At 45.7% G+C, this 22,143-nt stretch overlaps 1 protein-coding gene across 4 annotated transcripts; it reads right to left on the bottom strand.

Moving 5' to 3' along the window:
* Positions 1–2,688: 2,688 nt before the first annotated feature.
* On the bottom strand, positions 2,689–21,506 carry mpp3a (MAGUK p55 scaffold protein 3a). 4 transcript variants are annotated; one of them, XM_086175921.1, is made up of 20 exons: positions 21,433–21,506; positions 16,219–16,361; positions 16,013–16,131; positions 15,070–15,147; positions 14,659–14,739; positions 13,975–14,112; positions 13,804–13,885; positions 12,974–13,059; positions 12,122–12,196; positions 11,847–12,043; positions 11,181–11,245; positions 9,843–9,863; positions 8,837–8,878; positions 6,731–6,796; positions 5,935–6,090; positions 5,765–5,845; positions 5,597–5,690; positions 5,409–5,517; positions 5,166–5,297; positions 2,689–4,352 (listed from the first exon to the last, which is right to left on the bottom strand). In XM_086175921.1, the coding sequence occupies exons 2-20, from the start codon at positions 16,253–16,255 to the stop codon at positions 4,173–4,175; spliced, it is 1,839 nt and encodes a 612-aa protein (XP_086032047.1). In that variant the 5' UTR covers positions 16,256–16,361; positions 21,433–21,506; the 3' UTR covers positions 2,689–4,172. The 4 variants fall into 4 exon arrangements, with proteins under 4 accessions (XP_086032047.1, XP_086032046.1, XP_086032048.1 ...); XM_086175920.1 differs by lacking the exon at positions 21,433–21,506 and adding an exon at positions 21,113–21,224; XM_086175922.1 differs by lacking the exon at positions 6,731–6,796 and having other exon boundaries at positions 21,433–21,503.
* Positions 21,507–22,143: the final 637 nt, after the last annotated feature.

Genomic DNA, 22,143 nt, shown 5'->3' with positions numbered 1-22,143 from the left:
AATTTAGTTCATGTATTAAAAGGTTTTGAGAATTGTAATTGCGACATACACAGAGACAGCAATACGGTCACAGTGTATAGCATGCCAACACGGTTAGCATAATCATTTTGCAATCCATAGTGGGCTCAGCTGGTTGCTGTTTAATCGTGCAGCTCTTCTTCATATTTGAACGTTAAATGTGATTTTTTTTTCAGCGATTTTGAAAAAAAAAACTTAAAAATGGTTAGTTACGTGTAAAATAACTTTATAGTACAAATCACTGAATAAATATGAACATTCAATTTATTTTTTCATTTCAAATTTTTTTCTTTCCGTAATGACAGAAGAGGCCCGGCCTCCCCTGCCTCTACTGACTGCACGTCACGGTTTTCTGCCCAACTACAATCTCCAATACTGATAAACCTAGATAAATTTGTTGAAACTTTGTTGATACTTTTTTAAACAAAAACTGACTAAATTTAGACAAAACTTTTGAGTTTCGTCGACTAGAACTGGACTAAAACAATCACATCTAGAAATGACTAAAATATGACTGAACTAATATGCATTTTAGTCCAAAAGACTAATACTAAGTTTTAAAGTAAATGTCTGCAAAAAAAACACTGTTGATGATGTGCCCCAGTGCATCCATGAGATGTTTATTACATAGTAAAAAGTACAAAAAAAGAAGTAATTGAAAGAAGCATAACAAATTAAAAAGAATAAATTATGAAATAAATACATAAAACAACATAAATACATTTTATGAACATTAGAACATACACAAATCCGTAACACTATCGATACATTCATACATACAGAACGTAAACAATATTGCTTTAAATACAAACATACACAAACAAAGTTACACACAGGCTTATTGTATATAGTATATTGTATATTGTAACAAGTCACGAATGTTGGGCTTTATGTTGATGCTTGTTTTCTGTGTGATTTTAGGGTTCCTGAATTCTGTTGTTTTGTTTTGTTTTTACCTGGAATTGAGTTGTATTGCTGGCTTGTGTGGCGTGGCTGTGCCCAACAACAGCTATTGCTCATTAAACAGACTCTTCACCATCACCCAGGTGTTTCCTTGACTAAAACGCTACAATATATACAAACATGCATACACACACACATACACACACTTTCATACATTCATGCATGCATTTGGGTAAGCTGTATCTGCTGTGGAAGACGTCCTGTCGTCCTGTTCAGGCTTGTCACATTGACATCACACGACATGACGACATTGGAGCTGGTGTCGCTACATCTTCTCAGACCCCAGGTCAGCCGGGCACTCGATCCCCTGTAATTCATGAATCAGGAGAAAGTGCAGGCGGAGGACGCGCTTCTTTTTCTGCTTCACTGGTCTCTTGCTCACTTGGACAAGGGGAACAATGTTCTGAGGCTGATTTTTTTTTACTTAAACACAATCCGACCCATCCTACTGAGATACAAGCTGAAAGAAGCGGAGGTTACTTGACAGATTGGACCAGTCCAAAAACACCGACCAACTTTCGAAAAATGGACAAAATGGACTCTATTTCCTGAGGCAACAGATATCTTTTAGCATCAGCCAGAAACACCTGCAAATGTTCTAATGTTCTTTAATACCCCTCTACCTCCAGCTGGAGGGAACATTTTGAAATGAAATCGCCACTGTTCACAGTATGATTCACTGTGATGCCGGTGAACCACATTTCACATTTATATTCTGATCCACATCATACTCTTCTATTAACATATTTGAACTCCAACCATAAAATGAATACTCGTATCATGTACATCTAATTTTTACATAGTTTTATTTAATATTGTTCAATTTTTCTTCCTTTCCTAATTTTTTAGCTCATTCACTTGTGTGTAGAAATGTGCTATGCTTGTTGTCTCCTGCTGGGCTTTCCCTCTGGATCAATAAAGTTTCTATCTATCTATCCAGCTATCTACACATAAATAAAACATCAGGACCCTGGGACTCGCTCCTGTAACCTTCCGTTACACTATCCAGTGGAAGTTCATGGTTCCAATTGTCAGTATTCTGTCAATTACATACTATTGCTTTAGTATTATTGTGCAAAATCCCTCTTGTACATTAATCCCAGCTCTCATTGGGACATTGGGTTTTACCCGAACCAGTCATCCATTGATCACAGGGCTTCCTATCGAGCCATCTCATCATTCTAAATAGACCTGTTGATTGTTTTTGGACTGTGGGAGGAAGACGGAGAACAGACAGAGAATCCATGAAGAAGAATGTGGAGATAACCTGGGCAGAACACAAGGTTCCACCCGTGGTTTCAACTGAGAGTCTTCATGCTGTCAGGCACTAAGCCCATAAGAAATAAAGGTGAAAAAGAAAATGGTGATCAGTAACTCGACAAAAGGTAAACAAGAAATGTTCTTAAGCTCCAACATATTTGCATATCAACATAAATGACCTTAGTATTACCTCACATTTTTGTGTGGGTAAAATAAATCCCCGGTTTGAGGCTTTCAGGAGCTGCAACCGGCGTTCATCCTTCCTCTTCCATTAATTCTCCCTGCTGCTGCAGCTTCTAGGTAAATGAATTTGGCCTCCTCCTGAACTTTATTTTGGGTCTTGCGCTCCGCACAGCAGAGCAACCAGGGAAAACAAAGTACACATGAAGTATTCATGTGTACTTTGGCGGAGTTTAAGTACCTGCATTGAATAACATGAGGGAAACTTGGACTGAGATAGATTTTATGGCACTTTTTTTTAACATTTCACGTTACAAATTTGACATTCTAGGTTTCTTGTTTTGTACAGAATGTGAGAATTTTTTTTTAAATTAAATTAAAAAAAAAAAAAAGACGGAATGATATGCTGGAAAGAAACAGTAGGCTATGGAGAAGTGTTTTTGTGTTTCCACTCACTTTTTCTGTCTTCTTTCACACACACACACACACACACACACACACAGACTTAGATCTTGAAATCTATAACGTTCCATAGCTGCATTATTTTGATGGTATTTGCTTGAATCGCTTATTTTCTTATGAACTAATTTTAATGTCATGCCTTTTATTTGAAATCAGGCGACAACCGAGCAGCAGCTTCCTGTTGCAGTCAGCCAACACTCATGCTAACTTGATGTTGTTGCCTCTTCAAAAATAAATGAATGAGATAGTAAAATCGAGCGAGATAAGAAAAAAAGGATTACTGACAGTAGATACTAAAAACATGTTCATTGTTCTGAATAAAATATTTAAATTTAAATAAACAGGTTTAGCCTTAATTTGCGACCTGCGGGTGTGAGGTCACTTATACAAACATCCTCAGTGACATGCATCCTTTTCTTTTAGACACAAGAAGACACAACGCTGTTTGTTTTCTTTTCAGGATGGAAACAGTAAACGGGTTGCATTGAAGTGCTACAAGACCATCGGTTGGCACGGCAGGAGTCACTTATACATATTTACATCTGAGACTAAACGGCCACTCTTCATGCATTTCTCTGGAAAAACGGGAGGTTAATAGAAAACACCATCCTCGCATTATTCGCGTGTGGGTATTATATTTACGCTGATGCGCGGAGGAGGTTTCAAACGGCATTCACTTTTACTTATTCACGTGTTATTACTCCTCTGCTGCTAAAATGCATGGTTGTTTTGGTTGTTTTGTTTTGTTTTATTTTGTATTTTATATATATATATATTGTCCAGGAAGCATTCTGTGATTGGAATTTAACTTACGAAAAAAAAAAAGAAATTAAACATGCTACTAGAAGTTCTCCAACAGGAGACACAATAAAACTGACTGACTGAGCAATCCTCTGAGTGGGATCCCTGGCCTGACGCCCTCCGGGAAGCACGACGGCGTAAGGAATGAACCGTTTCTTCGACTAAACACAAGCTTCAGTCTTTCCTGGTGTTTGACGGATGAATGCAGAAACCTAAAGAAATGCCGGCATGGGTAGGCGGGGTAAGGGGTTGAGACGGCGGTTTTTGGAGAGAATATCTTCTCTTCTCTTGTGGCGTGGCGCTGGCGTGACCCGCTTCGGATGGAGGGGTTCTCCTCTGACATCATCGTTCTCCCACGCTGAGCCCGGCGTCGGTCGGGCGGAGGGAGGAGGGGGGGATGAGGGGACGGGCTCGGCGGAGGGGTGGGTAGGGGGTGCGGGAGCAGGTACGGGAAGAGGGTGTGACGCTCCTCTGGACGTGTCCGGGGTTTAGGTCCGCACCCAGCAGAGGGGAACCCAGAAGGACTCCCGCTCAAGCCTTTCCAAAATACCCCTCAGCTCCACGCAGGCGCTGGCCGAGTCCTCCTTGATCAAGACCCGGTCCACCAGGTGGCCGTACTGCTGGTCGATCTGAATAGCAGACTGACGCATCTCCTGGAGGTCATCGTCCTGGGGGGAAAAAAAAAAAAAAATTACCCTACCTTGTAGATAAAGGAAAACACACATTATCCAGTATCTCTATGTTTTATATCATTATTTTGAATAATATTTGTTTCACAAGTATCACAAATTATTGCTGCTTAGTTATAGAAACCTGAGTGGTTTCTAATTTTCAATGCTGTGCACAAATGTATGGATATTAACCTGAAACACTTGTTTCCATCACTCCCTGTATTATAAGGATTTCATTGGAAAAATTAGATTTAATTACTCCCTTATTATTTTGATGTATTACCGAGGTCCACCTTTACTCTCAATCTGACCAATGGGGGCATGTCATAGGTCTTTCTTTTCACCTCCCCCCCATTACTTTCACTAGGGTGCTATTGAAAAAGGCTATAAATGTAATAAAACATGTGTAATAAACCATGTCCTAATAAAGATAAGTAACTTGAAACAACCTTTACTTATAATTGGTGCTGCTGATGTGAGATGTAATTGAACCCTATAAAGACCACTGTAAAAATAAAAAATAAAATACAGAATGTGTTTGCCAACTGCCAAGATGAACAGGATAAGAACATTTTAATTACAGTCATATAAATCGCGACTGAACTGCTTTATCACTTCTTTTTTCAGTAACAGTAATTAACTTGTGAGATAATTCTATCAGTCTGTGACTGGCATTTTACTATACAGCTAAATTTCTATTAGTAGTAGTAGTAGTAGTAGTAACATTGATAGTATGATATGATTCTAACATACTATAACAGCATTGTAGTTCATCTGAGTCCATATTAAAATAAAACCATCAAAACTTACTGTGACGCGGCCGTGATCGCCTCCTCCCGGCGAGGTGGCGGCGGCGGCGCGTCGACGCCTGCTTTCCGGCACCCGGGGTTTGACGAATATGACGTAGGGCTTGAACTCGGCCGTCCGCAGCCTCCTCAGTGCCTGCAGAGGCGGAGGATGCAGACGGAGCAGATCATAGAATGAGGTTCTTCCAGAAAAAAATCCACATTTCTTTTGGTGTATATTAAACCCGCAGGTCGTAGAACCACAGACCTCAGGCTGCACGTCCACGATGCACATCTTGTTCTTGGCCTGCACGGAGCGGATTGCCTCTATACTGGTGCCGTACTGGTTCTCCTTGTACTCCCCGTGTTCGATGAACCTGTGAGGAGACGCCAGATGGTCAACCCGGAAATCACTCATTAGATGTTTTTTCTTTTGAATTAAATCAAAAATCCCACTTGTTGTTGAGGGCGTCGGCGTCGAACTGCTGCTTGGTGACAAAGTGATACTCCACGCCCTCTTTTTCGTGGGCTTTCTTGGGCCTGGTGGTGTCTGCGAGAGAGCACAGGGAGAGTTTTCAACCTGACGGTCAGTGCACGGCGGCGATGTGCGCGATGTGGGCTCACGTGGTACGGCCACAGCATAGCGATGTGGGTTTTCTGCAATCACTCGCTGTTTCAGTTCATTGATCCGCGCTCCAAGGGAACCTTTGGGAAAAAAATTGTGCTGTAAAAATGTTTTTTCGTGCTACATGCTAACATGGTAGCAAGCGATAGATGAATCCGCGGGCTCTCACCAATCAGAACCACCAGTCGAGGCCTCTCATTGGGCCGCTGCTGGTAGCGAGTCACCTCCTCATAGGTCAAGAAATCGGAATCCCCGGCATCGGAGCCCTCGCCGGATGATCCCTGCCTGTCTTTACGACTCAGACGGAAACTCCTCCGCAGACCAGCTACAGCGAGCCCAGAGACCAGAGGAAGGGGAGGGGAGGAAAAACAAAACAAAAACAGCTTTCACCAAAGTCACTTCACTGGAGCGCGTCAACTTCCGGAATATTTCAGCTTAAAAGTGAAAAGTACTGTGAACAAACATGACCAACCCACTGACAGTCATGCATTAATGGCCTCGGTGAAAAATACACAGGGCTGAAAACACCGTAAATCGACTTTGACTTCTAGACTAATGCTAAGCTAATACTAATTCGACGACAAGCATCATACCAAACATGCAACCGACGCGTCAGGTGCAAGTAAAGCCTCAAAAAAAAAAACGTCAGTTTATCCTGAGACGGCGTTAATTTTCGTAATTAATACAAATATGTATCGATGAACACATGAACTTTATGCAGATCATTAGAAACATATTTCAGTGACCAAGAGTTAAAATCATTGCGGTCCAACATGCTACTCTGAAAGAGGCTACAGTGCTGAGGCAGGACAGACAGGACAGCCTGGCCCCGGGAGACGCCGCAGACAGCGACCTCCGGGGGGAGGGGAGAAGAGGGGAGGGGGGCGGGGGGGGTCTCCCGGTGTCAGGTCTGTCTGTACCCCTGTCAGTGGTGTGTACCTGAGGGAATGAGCCGGGCACTGTACCTGAATAAAATTCCCAGGAAAACACCTGGCCACAGGAGGGCGCCACTGCTTTACACTTAGGAGAGACTATAACTGGTGTTAGAGCATCACACAACCCGGCCTCACACCTGCACACGGGTGACGAGCAGCAAACGTGTCTGGTTGAGTGTGCAATGCGTCCAACACAGCAGGGCCCTCGCTGGGTTGGGGGGTGGGGGGATTCGGGGAGGTTTGCACTGGCCGCAGCAGAAGCAGCAGTTAGTCAGATGCAGGGAAGGGGGGGGGGGGGGGGGTTACCACACACTGCCATGTTGCGGGGGCGGCGCAGGAATGGGGGTTGTGGAGGGGGGCAAGTAAAAAGCTCCAAGCGGTGTGCTTCATGTGCTGGTTCATAGAAAGCACAAAAACACAGGTATGATGAACAGGCACCGGGGATAATGTTTTACATTAATGTACTTGTAATTGGCATTAGTAAATAGGTAATAACGCCCTATTATGCAAGACATTTAATGTAACAAGTCATCTTTCATTGTAACGCCTCAAAGCATGTGATGACGTGCAAAACGTGACGTAAAAAATTATAGCTAAATGGAAAAGGAACATATAAAACAATGACTCTGTGAGTTTACCGTGTCTATTCCAAGAGAACAATAAAACTAGGGCAAAAAACACGATTTAGGAAAAAGCGAGATGCAATAAGACAGTAAAAACATTGTAGTACAGTGCAGTTCATGACTCCTACGATCCAGAAATTATTAATTTGCCATTTAAAAAGTGCTAAACTCTCATAACAACTACTTTTTTCCATACATTTATAATTATTTTGTTGTATCTATCGGGACATCAATGCCCTCGCTACCCATTAACTCACACACATTACAAGTACAGTAATATATGGCACTGCCATGCCTCATGTTGCAGACAGGGGGAGCTCTTTCACTCAGGGATGTGTTGACATATTTCTTGTTGCTTTGTGTGTCCACCTAGTCTTATTCCTGGAGTCCATATGGTGTGGGAGGGAGCAGCTGAGGGAGGGGAGGTCAGAGGAAGGCTAGAAAAGGATTTGGGATGTGCGGTGGAAACTTAAAAGGATGATTCGTCACCTATCTAAATATTTCCCCCTTGTGCTTTTAATTGGCTTTCCGTTAAGTTCCAATCCGCTCCCACGAGACGATCCTTGCGTTTTCTTACGGGTTGGTTTTGCAAGATGAACCAAAAGTTGGATTAACAACTGGGAGGTGAGGGGGGAACTCTCTCCTCTTTAACTTGGGCAGTACACGAAGTCCTGTGTGATTAAACAAGTACTCCAAAATGCAGCTAAAAAACATATAACTCAATGAATCATGTTTTATGGTTTGTATTTAGAAAAAAATTGCAACATGATTGATGTAAAAAATTAAGAAAATAGCTTATCATGCAGGAAAGGTTCTGAATAGATTTCTACCTGCAGAGGGGACAAACATAACCTTCAGCAAACTTCTGCGCTGGCGTGTTTTGTGCAAGCCTGCAGGAAGCCCTTGTGTTTTCTGCAGAAACGAGACGGGCGTCACCTGACCTTTGAAGGCAGGAGGCCTTTTCACGCCTCAAATAACTGACCCCCTTTGATTTGGACGTCCACAGTGGGACCTGGGAATGCTAGGAATGGAGGCCTCGTGTTTCTGTGCGGCAAAGCAAGCTCCCTGAGCAACACACACACACACACATGCACACACAAACACACACACGTTGTCGTACAGTGGACCCAATGACAGGAGGAACTGCTCTGACCGACGTTGCTTCAGCTTTTCTCTCACTGAACGGCTCCCGCTGTGAGCCACTTCCTCCTCCAACCTTCCTGTCTAGAAACCATCCTCAGATACGAGCCACCGGGACCGAGCTTAACTCTTAACCTCCTTTCCCTTATTATTTTTTTTCGAACCTTCATCCTCTCTCCTCGCCCCCTCCATCCCCAGGAGGCCCAGCACAGCTCTCGAGGTAACCGCTTCGACACCACCACCACCACCCCCCCAGCCCAAAGCATCCAGGGAACCAGCACAGCCAGGCTGCAGCAGGCAAAGAGCGGTAGGTGGGGGAGGAGGAGGAGGATGAGGAGGAAGAGGAGGTGGAGAAAGACGTGCACGCTCTCACCTATGTACTGTCCATTGAAATAGCCCTCACAGTCACAGTCCTCTGTAGGGAGGCAAGCAGGGGAAAAGAGGGAGGGGGTAAGCACAGGGTAAGAGACCTGGAAGAGTTAAGGTAGAGAGCGATTGAGTGGTTAAGGAGGCGGGCGGGCGGGCTGGAAGGCGGCGGGCGAGGAGGGCGAGGAGGGCGAGGAGGGCGAGGAGGGGAGGTGAAGGCGCAGCCCAGAGCTGAGGGAGAAACGCTGTCAAGGTTGCCTCCATGAGATCTGATAAACAGGAGGGGAAAAGCGAGGAGAGAAGAGGAGGCCTTCCATCATCTGCAGAAGGAACCAGCAGTGGGCGGGGCCTGTAAACAGCTCCCCACCCCGTCTCCTACGCGATGCACGGCCTGGGCTCCAAGCGGCCTGACGCAACCACAAAAAAAAAAAAAAAAACAACAAAAACACGCCACTTCCCCAACCAGGAGGAGATAACCACTCATCTACGAGTGAATTCTGTGCTTTCATCAAAGATAATACATGGAAACGGGGAGAGGGGGGGGGGGGGGGTGGCAGAGCAAAGGATGGAGGGGGGGAAGGAAAAAAAAAACAAATAGAACAAAAGATAAAGGGGAAATCAGGATGATGCCAAAGAGAAGGGGAGCTATTGTTATGTTTAACAACCGGCGCTTGGTTGGAGTCTCTAGGGATGCCTCTATAATCAGCCAGCACATCAACTGGTACAGGCACGCACAAACACACACGCACATGCTCGCGTATATACACGCACACACACACACGCGCGCACGCACGCATGCTTACTGGTCTGCTAGAGCAACAGCAGGAGGGGAGGAATTAAGCTAGAAGCCGCAGAAATCCCGAACGCACACCCCACTTGCGTTCAAAACTGTACACACACTCACGCGTACACACACACACACGTCCTCCAGCACCTTGTCTCTAGCGTGTGTTTTGAAATGTGTTGGGGGGGGGGTGTGCATTGCACTCGTGCGCTGCAGCACGAGCACCCACCTTTGTCGCATCCTTGGTCGTCTGACAGAGGCGGCAGCAGCGGGACAGGAGACAGCGTGAGAACATGGTTAGTGTCAGCGGTGAAACATTTCCTCCAGATCAGATGACTGGGTGAGATGGGAAATATGAAATATTTGTAAAAAAAAAAAAAAACAATCATCCGAATGGGGGACTTATTAGAATTCATGCTACCCAGCTGAGGAGGCCCCCACCTGGGATTGAGGGAAATGAACTGAGCTGGAGGTGTGTGGCGAGGAGGCAGAGACAGAGGAGACCCCTGTAGGGTCGCTGCAGCTGCAGCAGCGGCAGCAGGGCCCAGCAGGGCCCAGCAGGGCGAGCTGCCATGTTGCTAAGCCCTTGTTGTCTCCCCGTGGCTAAGGCCTAATCGGATAGCCTGCTGCTAATGCACCACAAAGGGGCTGCCACTTGCGTTGCCCGCTCACCTGGCTGTTTACACGCCAACCTGTACGGCGGTCGGCGTGAGGAGAGCGCTAACCACTGCTGCGGTGGGGATGTGTGTGGGGAGGGGTGGCATTTGTAACGCTATCAGGTTGGACTTAAGCCTCAACCACAGGCCTGCTAACGCGCCAGATGGAGCAGACATGGAAGAGATTAATGCATATCTGTGATCCCTCTTCTTCCTCATCTCTTTCAGAAACACGCCGACACAGCAGCGTGGAGAGGAGCCGCAGCGAATGCTAATGTCTCCAGAGAGTGCCGATTGCTGGTAGAAGGATAAATAAATAAAATAAGGGTTGACAAATGTCAATAGGAATGCAATTATCCAGAGGAGAGCAGCGAGGAAGAAAACTGAATATCTGGGAAATGATACATCTAGAGAAAAGGAGGAGGCTTATAGTATTCACTGTATAACAGAAAAACAATTTCTAGCCTCTGCTGCCAAGATTAAAGTTTGGCTGATAATATTAACCTCCCCTTTTTTATTATTTCATTATAATTGTTGCCTATTACCATAATAATGAATAAAAACAATAATAAATATTACTATTATTATTATTATGGCTCATATTTTTATCATCATAATTATTATTATTATACGGATGGTAATTATTAGTTGTTGCTGTTATTGTTATTAGCAGAATTATTCTCATTATTATGTAGAAGATTATTATTTTTTATCATCCTCATGTCATCCATTAATGTTATTATTAAGGTAATCAGCACCACAGCTAAGCCTGGTCCACTCCACAGGGCATGACCTCTGCTCGCCATTTCCTCTCCTCTTAAACTTGGGCCACAATTATCAGGCAACTCAGGAAATGATAATCAATGAATGAAATGGAAATCCGTAGCATCCTGAGAGGGGAATCAACTTACAGACAGGCTTTTTAGGGGATTTTGGATTCGGGAGCGTGCCCACTTTCATCCTGTAGGCCAGCCGCCTGGAGGAAACGTGCAGAGCAAGGAGCCGGAGGAGGCAATTGAGAGGAGAGGAGAGAAAATCAGAGAGGAGGTGAAATAAAAGAGTCGGACATGAGAGGCGGGGGATCGTCTCGACCTGTCGGGCGGCGGGAAAAGTGCTGAGCGTTGACTGAAAGACATTGTCTTTGTCATGCATTGGCCCTTTTACCTTCAATCCGACAAAACCACTAATCCACAGCGCCCCACTTAGTCGGGCCAGAATATTCATTTCACGCACCCGAGATCTCCGTTCGAGCTTCTCAAGGTTCCGCCATGCTCCTGACCCGCCTCCGGATAATCTGCCATTATTAATTCCAGCAGACGCTAGAAGTGTGTTAGAACGGATCTGGCCGTCTTACCAAGGGATTATGACACTCCAGCATGTGCCTGTTCAAGGCTGTGCCTTGGCTTTTTGTTTTGTTTTTGTTGTTTCCAAGCGGGATCTGACTCCGTCCCATCACTGAGTGGAACACATGAGTATGGATCTAACAGATTACAAAAGCATTGCTCCTGCACGTCGCAACTTCTTTAACGTGGCCCTATCGTTCGGGTGGAGGGATACGCCACTCCAACCACTCTCACCTTTCCTGGAAGGTCTTGGAGGGGATGAGTCCTGCCCGCAGGTTGCTGTCTCCCACCCGCTTGGCCTGCCACCACGTGGGGTCATCCTGGGTCACCACCTGCAGGATGTCACCCCGCTTGAAGGGAAGTCCCGCCTCCTGGCAGGGCGTGGCTTTGTCTTCCAAGGGGATGTAGTCAAACAAGGCTCTCATGTACACCTGGGAGCAGTGATTGGAAAGTTTAGAATTTTCTGAGGGAAGAAATGTTTGGTAAGCTTGTGTGGACCTCTTCCTCACCTTGCTCTCCCTCATTCGGTCTTCCTCTTTGATTGCAGGGATTATCTTCAGAGTGATGGAGCCCTGGGACTGGGACTGGGAGAGAATGCAGATTCAAGCGCTGTATCAACGCTACTCCATTATTCTGGTAGTTAAAACCCCGAGGCACTGTGTTCTCGATGTTTTGCCACTGGCTAATCCCTGTGAATCAGCTCAGCGTTGATTCAATCTGTTCAATTTGCCAATGTTTTCACAACACACCAGTCTTACTTCCGGTTGATTCGTGACTGACGCGAGGATCAGCCAATAGCCATCAAGGAGAGACAGCGGCACAGTAGTACCATGAAACATACATGCACACACATATATCTATACATACATACATCTTCTTCCATTTATCCTGCACTCAGGGTTGTGGGGCATGCTGGAGCCTATACCAGTCAATCACAGAGCTACATATATAGACAAACATCCATTCATTCACTCACTCGTTTATTTTTTCCAAATTTTTTCCAATTAACCTGCATTTTTTTTTGTACTGTGGGCGGATACTGGAGAACTCTGAGGAAACCCATGCAGACACGGGGAGAACATGCAAACCCTACACAGAGATGTCCCCTTGTCCTAATGCTTGTCCCTGGGTCTATTGTGCCATGAGGCCGAAGCGGTAACCACTGCAACGCCATGCCACCCTTTTATATATATATATATATATATATATATATATATATACCACATAGCATGTATATATATATAGCATATGTAGCATATAGCATGTAAAAAGGAAAATAAACTGCACCATATGTAAGATGGTCATACCACATTGGGATGTTGACTGGCCTGAATCCAGCTGCAGCCCCACCCGTGTCTTACCAGCAGCTGACTGATCTCATCGGGCCTCTTGTGGATGACGGAGACGCCGTTGACCTCCCGGAGTTCGTCCCCCACATGGACCAAACCTGTGAGTGACACCAGAGACGGCATGAAAGTTCAAACACAGAGCGGGAAACTTCATCAGGCATCAATACAAACAAAACTTTTAATACAGGCATGTTTGACTGCAGCCCACAAAAGCGAAGTAATAGGCTGACATCAATATGTTGCTGACGCCGAACAAAACACTGTAATATGTTATAACATATGTATAAGCCTTGAACCAACACTGCCAGGCACCGTGCGTCATGTGGCTGCGGTCCAGGTTTAGGAACGGACTGACGATTTCACTTGACAAGGCAAAGGATCAGGAACATGTAAATTATTCATAAGTATGACCACTAATTGGTTTATATTCTGCAGCACACACGATTCCAATGCCAAAGTAACACACACTCACACGCACTTGCACAAGGCTGATGTCTCCAAGGCAACGCTCATGAAAGGATCTTTGCTGAGTCTTTGTTATGTATGATTGAGTCTTCAGGGAATCAGACCGACTTCGGTTTCAGACGACCGACCGCCACATCCTTCCCACCTTCTCCGCCTCTCTCTCGCCCCGTGGCCCTCAACCCACTCTCATTAGCAGGTTTGATACAGCCTCCGGGACACGTATGGATTCAATTTGGGATCTTACCACCTTAAGGTCACATGACTGCAACATCCAGGGACTTTCATTCTTGATGTATCAATATGAGCCTAATGATTTCATAGTTGCTCTTGAAATCAACCCTGAAATATAATTAGCCAATTAGCAGTAAAAGGTTTACCGCTTCGGTCGGCCGCTCCCCCTCTCATGATCCGAGCCACGATCACCGCGCCGGTGGCCTCGTCGCGTCTGATGGTGGCTCCCTGCGGGGCAATGCGGGGGGAGGGGTCATTAACGGGAAAAATAAATAGGAAAGCCAAGTTCCGTGTCACTGCCGCTCCTCTCATCTCACCAGCGGCTCTTTGTTCTTCACCAGCCTGACTATCTTCACCGACTCCTCCTCCAGCTCGTCGTCAAAGTCGTCTGGCAGTGGCGGAAGAACGGGGTCGAAATTCTTCTGCGCTACCGTGTCGTGCACCGAAAGCACGGCCTGCAGGGACAGAAATGAAATGGACTACTGGGGCACATGCGCGCACACACACAAAAACAAACACACACACAGACACACAGCAGACAGCTGGCAAAATGAATTTGCACTTTGATATCAGGACAATAGAAATCTCATCCAACAGAAAAGGGGCCACATGGATTTGTAATTGTGTTATAACACAACCAAATCTCTTTACAATCAAACAGGATGCCTGGATCGCTTATGCGCCGGACAGTCTTTATTCACAACCCACTGGAAAAAGTGGGCTTTCAAAAAATACAGTCATTCATTTATTTGTTTTCCACACAATTTATCCTGCTAACATGGCCACAGGGGGTCTGGAGCAAACCCCAGCTGTCATTGGACAGGTCACCTGTCAATCACAGGTCCGCATATTGAGATATCCACTCTATCATTCACACTGATGGACTATTTTGGAGTTTTCAATGAACCTACTGATTTGGACTGTGAGAGGAAGATGGAGAACCTGGAGAGAACCCAAGGCACGTAAACAAACAGGAAGTATCTTCTGGGAGGCGTGTCTACCTTGAGGTGCGGCGAGGTCAGCAGATGTAGCAGCTCCTTCTCCTCCGTGCTCATCGGTCCGCTCTGCAGCTCCTCCGCCACCTGCCCGTCACAATACACGAATGAGGCATGAGCAACAACTTGGCCCGAACACATAGAACGCCATTACCACGGTAATGGAGAAAGTGCAGACACACACAGACACACACATAATAAACGCGCGTGAGGATAAGTGGTGTGTGGCGGAGATCAGCAGTTTCCCCAACTATGTCAAGCAAGGGGGGAGAACTGCAGGAAGTAGTGCTTCCCTAGATGAGCATGGGGATGATTCAGCACTTTGTGGGCATTAAAATTCACTTTTGATAACTGAGGGGAAGTGGTGATCCAGGTGTACGTGCCTCGTGTGAGTGTGTGTGTGTGTATCGCACTCACATCCTCAGCCAGAGAGGAGGCGCTGTGCAGTACGGGCGTTGGACTCTGCCTCTCATACTGTCTCAGTTTCTCGTGAATCTGCGACGAAAAGACATCGATTTAGCTAAATATCTTGCAATTTCCATTACAATTTGCAGTAAGTTTGCAAGCCCCCTGGAGTCGGAGAGAAAAACTCTTTGGCAGAAACAATCAAAGACCAATGGTGAAGGAACTCGCCAAGATGTTTGTACCTGGAAAATTGTAAGCATTCAATTAATGTTTTCCAAGAAATAAAAGTTTGGCTGTCAAAGTGATTTTCGTGTTTATTTCCATCCATTAATGTCCTGCCGCTTATCCTGCAGGGTCGCGGGGGATGCTGTCATCAGGCGAGAGGCAGGGTACACCCTGGACTGGTTGCCAGTCAATCGCAGGGCCACATATATAGTGAAAAGAATCATTCACTCACTCATTCCGGCCAATCGTCCCAAATTTTTTCCAGTTAATCTGTATGATTTGGACTGTGGGAGGAAACCAGAGAACCCAGAGGAAACCCACGCAGACACAGAAAGAACATGCAAACTCCACACATAGAGGGAATTGAACCAGGGTCCTTCATGCTCTGAGGCTGAAGCGCTAATCGATGCATCACCGTACCGCTCATAATATAATATACTATAATAAAATAAATGTATTTGCCTCTAACCGATGTTTGATCACAGAGGACAATGCAGAGAAAGTTATGCTTATAGAGCCTTCAAGCACAAGAAATATATTAAAAAGCATGTATAAAATGTTTGGATAAACCTTACAGGTATGATGACTGGCTTCATACGACTTTGCAGAAATTCAAAATAACAAAAAATAAGAAATATCGGGGTTTCATTTCTGGCTGTAGGAAGCCAGACTGCCCAATAACATTCCAGCTCCCTCCGCACCAGGAAGCAGATTGTCAGGAGTCCCTCACCTTCATCAGATATCCCAGGCTTCTCTCGCTGAAGACATCTCTGAGGAAGACCATGTCCTCCTTGTGGTTGGCATCGGGCCGTAGCTGAGATGTCAGCAGGGCTAGCGTTTCGTGCAGCCCTTGAGGAGGAAGAGGAAGAGAGAGGGATGAGTGACAGAGAGATGGAGGGCAGTGAGCGGTGGAAGTGTGCGGCGAGCTGGTCTCACCTGCTCCCGCTGTGAGGACCGGCATGGCTTCTTTCATGGGTCAGGGAGGCGAGGAAGGGGAAGCCTGGCAGCAGGAGAAGAGAATCCAATCGGCCGTCTTTAATGTACTCCTGTGCGGGGTTTCTTAGTGTTGTTTTATCGTTCTGCGAACACAAACACACATATCTGAGGTAAAAGTATTCAGGAACACATGGCTCCGAAATGGAGACAGAGATGGAAACATAGACCGGAGGGGAAGGACAGCTGCTTTGTTTTCACAAAAAAAAACACTGGTCTCTTCCCAGGAAATCTTTACAGTATTTCACTTTTAATGCCTGAACTCAGCAATGAACTCAAAACAGAATGAACCAACAGAATAAAGCAAACTTGTTTTTTTTCTTTTTGAAAATTGACTCATCGACGGGACTGAAACGGCGTTTGCCTGTGTGAGGTAACACACTGGCTGCTAAATTATGAACCTCTATAATAATAAACCAGCATCGCCATAAATTGCTAATATACAAAATCGTATTGTAGTGACTGGAATAAATAAGGCAACGTTGTGTTTATGGGTACCAATGTCTCTGGGCTAGACGGAGCGGAGTCAACCACGGGATTAGCCATGCTCTGTATTGATCGGCCGCCACACATAAGTTCTCCCGCCCACGGGAGAGCAGTCCGAAACAGAACCCCCAGACTGTCTGTAAACAGCAAGAGTCCATAGAGAGTCTGTAAAGTAGAAGTTATACTTCGACCGAAACTGAAATAACTTCTTCTTGCGAAACTTTTCTCTGCAAGCGAAACACTATATAATACATGGACTTTGGGTGAGAGAGAATGCCAGATCACACAATTATGTTCTCATTTGGACGTCATCCATCGTGGTGCTAAACATGCTTAAACATGAAGATGCACCATCAAGAGCCGCCTCCACAAGCTATTTGCACTGTTTCAAGTGTTTGGGAAAAGGGTGGAGATTTAATTTTTTTTTGTTTGAAATGAAGTATTTTTATCATGAGTGGCCATTGACACCCTGCCCTCGTCCTACAGTTAGCCGTCTCCTTCACAGAGACTCTGACGCTCCGCTGTTATCAGGGATTATTCAACATTCCCTACATGTTTTATGTTTTATCTCTACTTTGCCTTGAAAAATAAATATAAGCACCGACACAGAGTCAGACATGGAGAATATTCCAACTGCTCTCAGCCCTTTGAATTGATTTCTTTTCATTTGGTGGATATCAATCATCATAATTTGGAATTACGGTTTATTGGGGGTTTCCTTCATGTCTTTGTCGCTAAGTAAATTATGGCAGTAAATTATTACTAAGTAAATTATCGTTAAATAAATATAAGACAGAAAGGACTAGATTACATGAATAAATGTGTTCTGTTTTGTTTTTTTTCCCTGAGTTTTGGCAGCTGGGGTATGAAATCAATAATAAATATAATAATAATCACCTGCAATAAGTCACATCCGGATGTTCTGATGTTACTTGACTTTTCTTAGTTTATCTGTTCTGTTACGATTGGATATGAGGGTAGTTGGTGTGAGAGAGGAGTATACGGAGAATATGGTTAGACGGAGAAAGTTGATTCGCTGTGGCGACCCCTGAAGGGAAAAGCCGAAACAAGAAGAAGAAGAAGATCTGTTCTGTTACGATGGTCCACTAAAAAAAAAAAATAAAGTAATGAAATAGAATTAGATTTAATTAAATATCCCCAAAAGACCATCGACATCACAGCCTGAATGTAACAGCCCTGACAATGCATCTCGCAAAGTTCCGATGTTTAAAAAAAAAAAAAATTTGAAAGTTCATCATGGAAACATGTTGACCTCAAAGCAAAGACTCAGCCAGTCACCAAGCCATTAATAAAAAAGGGGGTGAGGGAGTGATGCATATCTTGAGCAGGACTTCTGTCTGTCGGTAAAATCTGCAGGATCAAGCCATGATAGACAGCCCCCCCCCCCACGCCTCCCACCCCTCTAAAAATCAGATTCAATTCAAATGAGCCACAGAGTATTCAGTAAATAAACACTCAAACTTTCCCCCCCGCTGCCCCTGACTACTAAATATTTGCTTGACTTGCCAGCAATTTGAAGATAATACAAAGCCACTTTTCGTGACAAAGTGCTCACAGTTTGTAAGCAGGCGGCTAAACGCGAGCTCATAATTCATTAATTATCAGAACAGCTTAGCCTGCGGTCGAGGTCGCGGGGGTCTGAAGGCTATCCCAGCTGTCATCCACCAAAAGGCAGGGTACTCCCTTGTCTTGAGTCAGTCACAGGGCCAAATATAGAGACACACAACTGTTCACGCTGTCAGTCACCCGTCTGGGCAATCATCAATAAAGCTAGTGCGTGTTTTTGGACTGTGGGAGAAAACACAGGCAGAAGAATTCCACACAGAAAGCCCCCCTGTCGGGCTCAAACCACAATCCTTCTCGGTGTGAGGAGGAAAAATGCTAGATGAGATAGGTATTGTCAGTCACACTGCAATATCCGTTATGCCAACATCCATCAAACTGCTCATTGGTTCCCAGTTTCTTGTTTCTGATTTTATTTGTTTTGGTTCTTTGTTTCAATGAACTAGAGAAGAGGTAAAGACGGAGATCGTGGTGAAACCTGAACGATCCATTCCTTTTTGCGATCTTGCTTTACGGGATTGGAAAATGTTCACTGGTCTGAAGTCTCAGGGGAAAGAAGAGAAGAATTTCAGAAGAGAACGGAGCTGAAATCAGAGGGACAATCGAAGACAGCGGATACAACTGATTTCCAATTTTTCAAATGTTTTATCCGCACAATTTTTTTCCTCTTGTTTTTCCCGAAAAAACCTGCATTTGGTTCAAACCCCATCAGTTTGACTGACAGGCCTGCGGATAAAGGCCGGCCCAGACGGCTGAAACCTTGACACTCACAAATATTCCTTCAGGCTTCGACATGAAGAAGGACGCGGGGATGGGAAATGTTTACCACATATCAGGAATCCGCTGTCAGCGCTGCCAGAAACGAGGCCGCAGGACACGTCGCCTCGCGTCACACTCGGCAGGACGTCGGTAAAAACGTCCCGGGGGGAATGACATGGTTGGAGAAAAACAAGCAGATATTCACGATCGCATAGACTTTGGCCTCCTGTTGTCCAAAATCAGAATAAGCTTCTGTGTCTTTTCAGCATGAACCTCAGAGTTTGGTTTCTAATTCAACAGCAGAATTCAGTTCTAGCTTAAACAAACAAAAAACTCGCCAAATCCTCCATGTCTGACCTCGCCATGGAACACGAAGGCCCGGCATTAGATCAGGGAACGTACGTCACTACTCCAGAAATAGAATCAGACGAAATGCGTATCGCATTTGGGCCAAAAGAGAAAAAAAATATCAAAATGGCTTTTTTGGGATTTTTTTGCTGGAATCTAGTGAAGAGCTTAGCAGGGGATCACACAAACATGATGGAGTCCCAGTGAGGTCAGAGTGGGAGGAGGGCTGGTAGCTGGGGGTCGGGGGTGACTGCCGCCGCCACCGTATTCGGACAAATGAAAATAAATAACCATAAGTATCTGCCAAAAGCACAGCAGATGTTTCCCCCAAGCGCGGTCTGGTTCCTCTAAGATTAAGAATGTGGACGGGACTGACGGACAAAGTGACAGACCCAGATTATCCCGTCTGAGCCGTCGCACCTCTCCATCCGCGGGTTCTCGCCTTCCCTCACGATGCGTCCCTGTTCGCCTGCTTTCACTTGTGAGTGAGCTTGTGGACCTGCTAGAACTCGGGATCCTCTGGTGGGAGTCAAAAAGCCCGAGGGTGTGAGGATCCCCTCGGTGAGTTCTGATAATTCTAGGGACTAAAAATGCTGACACAGCGATAACAACCTGATGCTCAACACGGACACGCAGCTTCAGCTCACAGGGGTTCCCTTTGTCTACACACCAATGCCTGACATTGTTCTCTGCAGGTTCTCCTGCTTGGGTTCGCTCCATGTTGTCTTGCCTGTTAGCTCAAGGTTCTCCATTTTCCTCCCACAGTCCAAAAACAGTCAGTTAGTTCATTGAAGGATGAATGTAACCCTGTGATCGACAGCTGATCCAGCCAGGTTAAATCCCGGCTCTCTTCTCAATGAATCCTCCCGTGTTATAGTTTCGCAGAAATACAACAGCCAATCATTTTACATTGCTGGATTTAGGTTGGTTTGTTTGTAAGTCCAGATCAACAGCTGAACGAACAAAAGCTGGAATTCCACCATCCATTTTATTCAACTTTTTGGGGAACACAAGTCTTTTCTCACAGAGGTCAAGATGCAGATGAGTAAAAGACGGCGGGGCTGACATCCCATAATGACAGCAGTCTTGATGAGGGGATTTCTCAAAAGGGTTTGCTTAAGATCCAAAGAGGAAATCAGGTGAAGTTACCATGGAGGTACTGAGGACAAGATGTGACCTCTAAAGGTGTGTATATGTTGCTTTGCCAGTTGAGGAACTCCTTCAGGACCGTGCACACACACACACAAACACACACACGGCTAACAGTGGCAGTATTTTGGTGTGTACGTGTCTGAGAATGAGCACGGCTAATCCACTGCCCAAGGTGGTAAGCGGGAGGCGACGCTGAGCGTGCCTAGCGAGCACATCCAGGCACACTCTCACGCACAAACACACACACACACACACACACACAGATGCCAATCGTGCAGTCTCAGCCCCAGCGGAGGGTGTGGTCGAGCAAAAACTTGGTGGTGATGGTTCTGCAACATGGAGGGAATCTTCTGATGTTGACAGCTCACATGCACATGCTCAGTGGTGACACGCCATCCCTCTGCCTCTCTCTATCTATCTCTCTCTCTCACACACACACACGCAAACACACACACTCACATACAGACACACACCCACACACACAGCTCCCCGGTCCCCCCAGTCTTACCAGCACCCCACTCCTGCACAGCAAAGCAGCGGCCGGTGTTTATCATCCTCCTCTCCTCTCATCCCTCCTTTCCTCGTCTCCTTTCCTTCCCTCCTCTCCTCTCTCCTGTTTTGATTTCCTCCTGTGTGAAGGAGCCGAATGGTGTCCCGACCCGCCCCCACCCCCCTCCTCTCTCCGCATCACCCCGCAGTGCTCCCTCTCTCCTCTCCTCTCTCCCCGTCAAGAGGCGGATACCGAGAAAAGACGCAGCCGGGTGAAGCAGCATCCCGGTGGGCCGTCGCCGCCTCCACCCCTCGGTGTTAGCCGGAGCTAGCTCTTACCGTCTCTCTGCGTGTCTCTCCTCCTCTTCTTACCCCGCGTCGACTGCAGCCAACCCGCTCCGTTTCCTCCCGCCGCTGCCTCCCTCCCTCCCTCCCTCCGTCGGTCCTCCTCCTCCTCCTCTCCTCCTCGCCCGGGCGTTGCGCGGCGGAGTGTCCGCCTCCTTCCCGCCCCTCCCGGGCTCCTCCCTCTCGCCTCCGCCGCCTCCTCCTCCTCCGGGCTCGGCCTGGAGGAGGCGCGCCTGACGCCGTTGGGCTTCTGTGACAACAAAAAAAAATGCTTGTGATTTAAATGAAATGTGTATTTTGCCGATGACGTTTTTAGAATGTAATGGCTACGTGACACTCATGACGTAAGCAAATCATGACGTATGTTATACCTCTGACGCAACTGATTTTACACCGACATTTTAGATATTGATGAGTTCGAACCAAAAAAATGAATACGTTTTTAAATTATGCGAACTTTAATAAAAAGATATAAAGCTGGAGGCAACAAGAATTTTACAAAAGACATGTTACATATTAGTTTGAAGAAAAAAATATTTGTACATTTAATACATTTTAAAAATTTGTGAAATTTAATGAACAATTTAGGCTAGCAGGTCTCTGCTGTCAAAAGTCATGAAATAACGTATTCTTATCAATAAATACATTTTTAAGAATTTGAGAAAAAAAAAAGTCGGAATTAGAAAGATACTCTTGAAAGACAAC

Source organism: Fistularia commersonii, chromosome 28 (genome assembly GCF_037954325.1).
Source record: "Fistularia commersonii isolate RoL2024-O1a breed Wild chromosome 28, RoL_Fcom_v1.0, whole genome shotgun sequence".
NCBI lineage: Eukaryota > Metazoa > Chordata > Actinopteri > Syngnathiformes > Fistulariidae > Fistularia > Fistularia commersonii.
The sequence above is the reverse complement of the archived record's forward strand: the minus strand, read 5'-3'. Positions and strand labels throughout refer to the sequence as shown.

Excerpts from the sequence above, each read along its gene's own strand:
- mpp3a (XM_086175921.1), bottom strand. The coding sequence starts at position 16,255 with ATGAAAGAAGCCATGCCGGTCCTCACAGCGGGAGCAG. Across the intron at positions 5,691-5,764 it reads CTATGCTGTGGCCGTACCAC|ACACCACCAGGCCCAAGAAA; the intron begins GTGAGCCCACAT and ends GCTCTCTCGCAG. Across the intron at positions 5,518-5,596 it reads GCCGACGCCCTCAACAACAA|GTTCATCGAACACGGGGAGT; the intron begins GTGGGATTTTTG and ends GTCTCCTCACAG.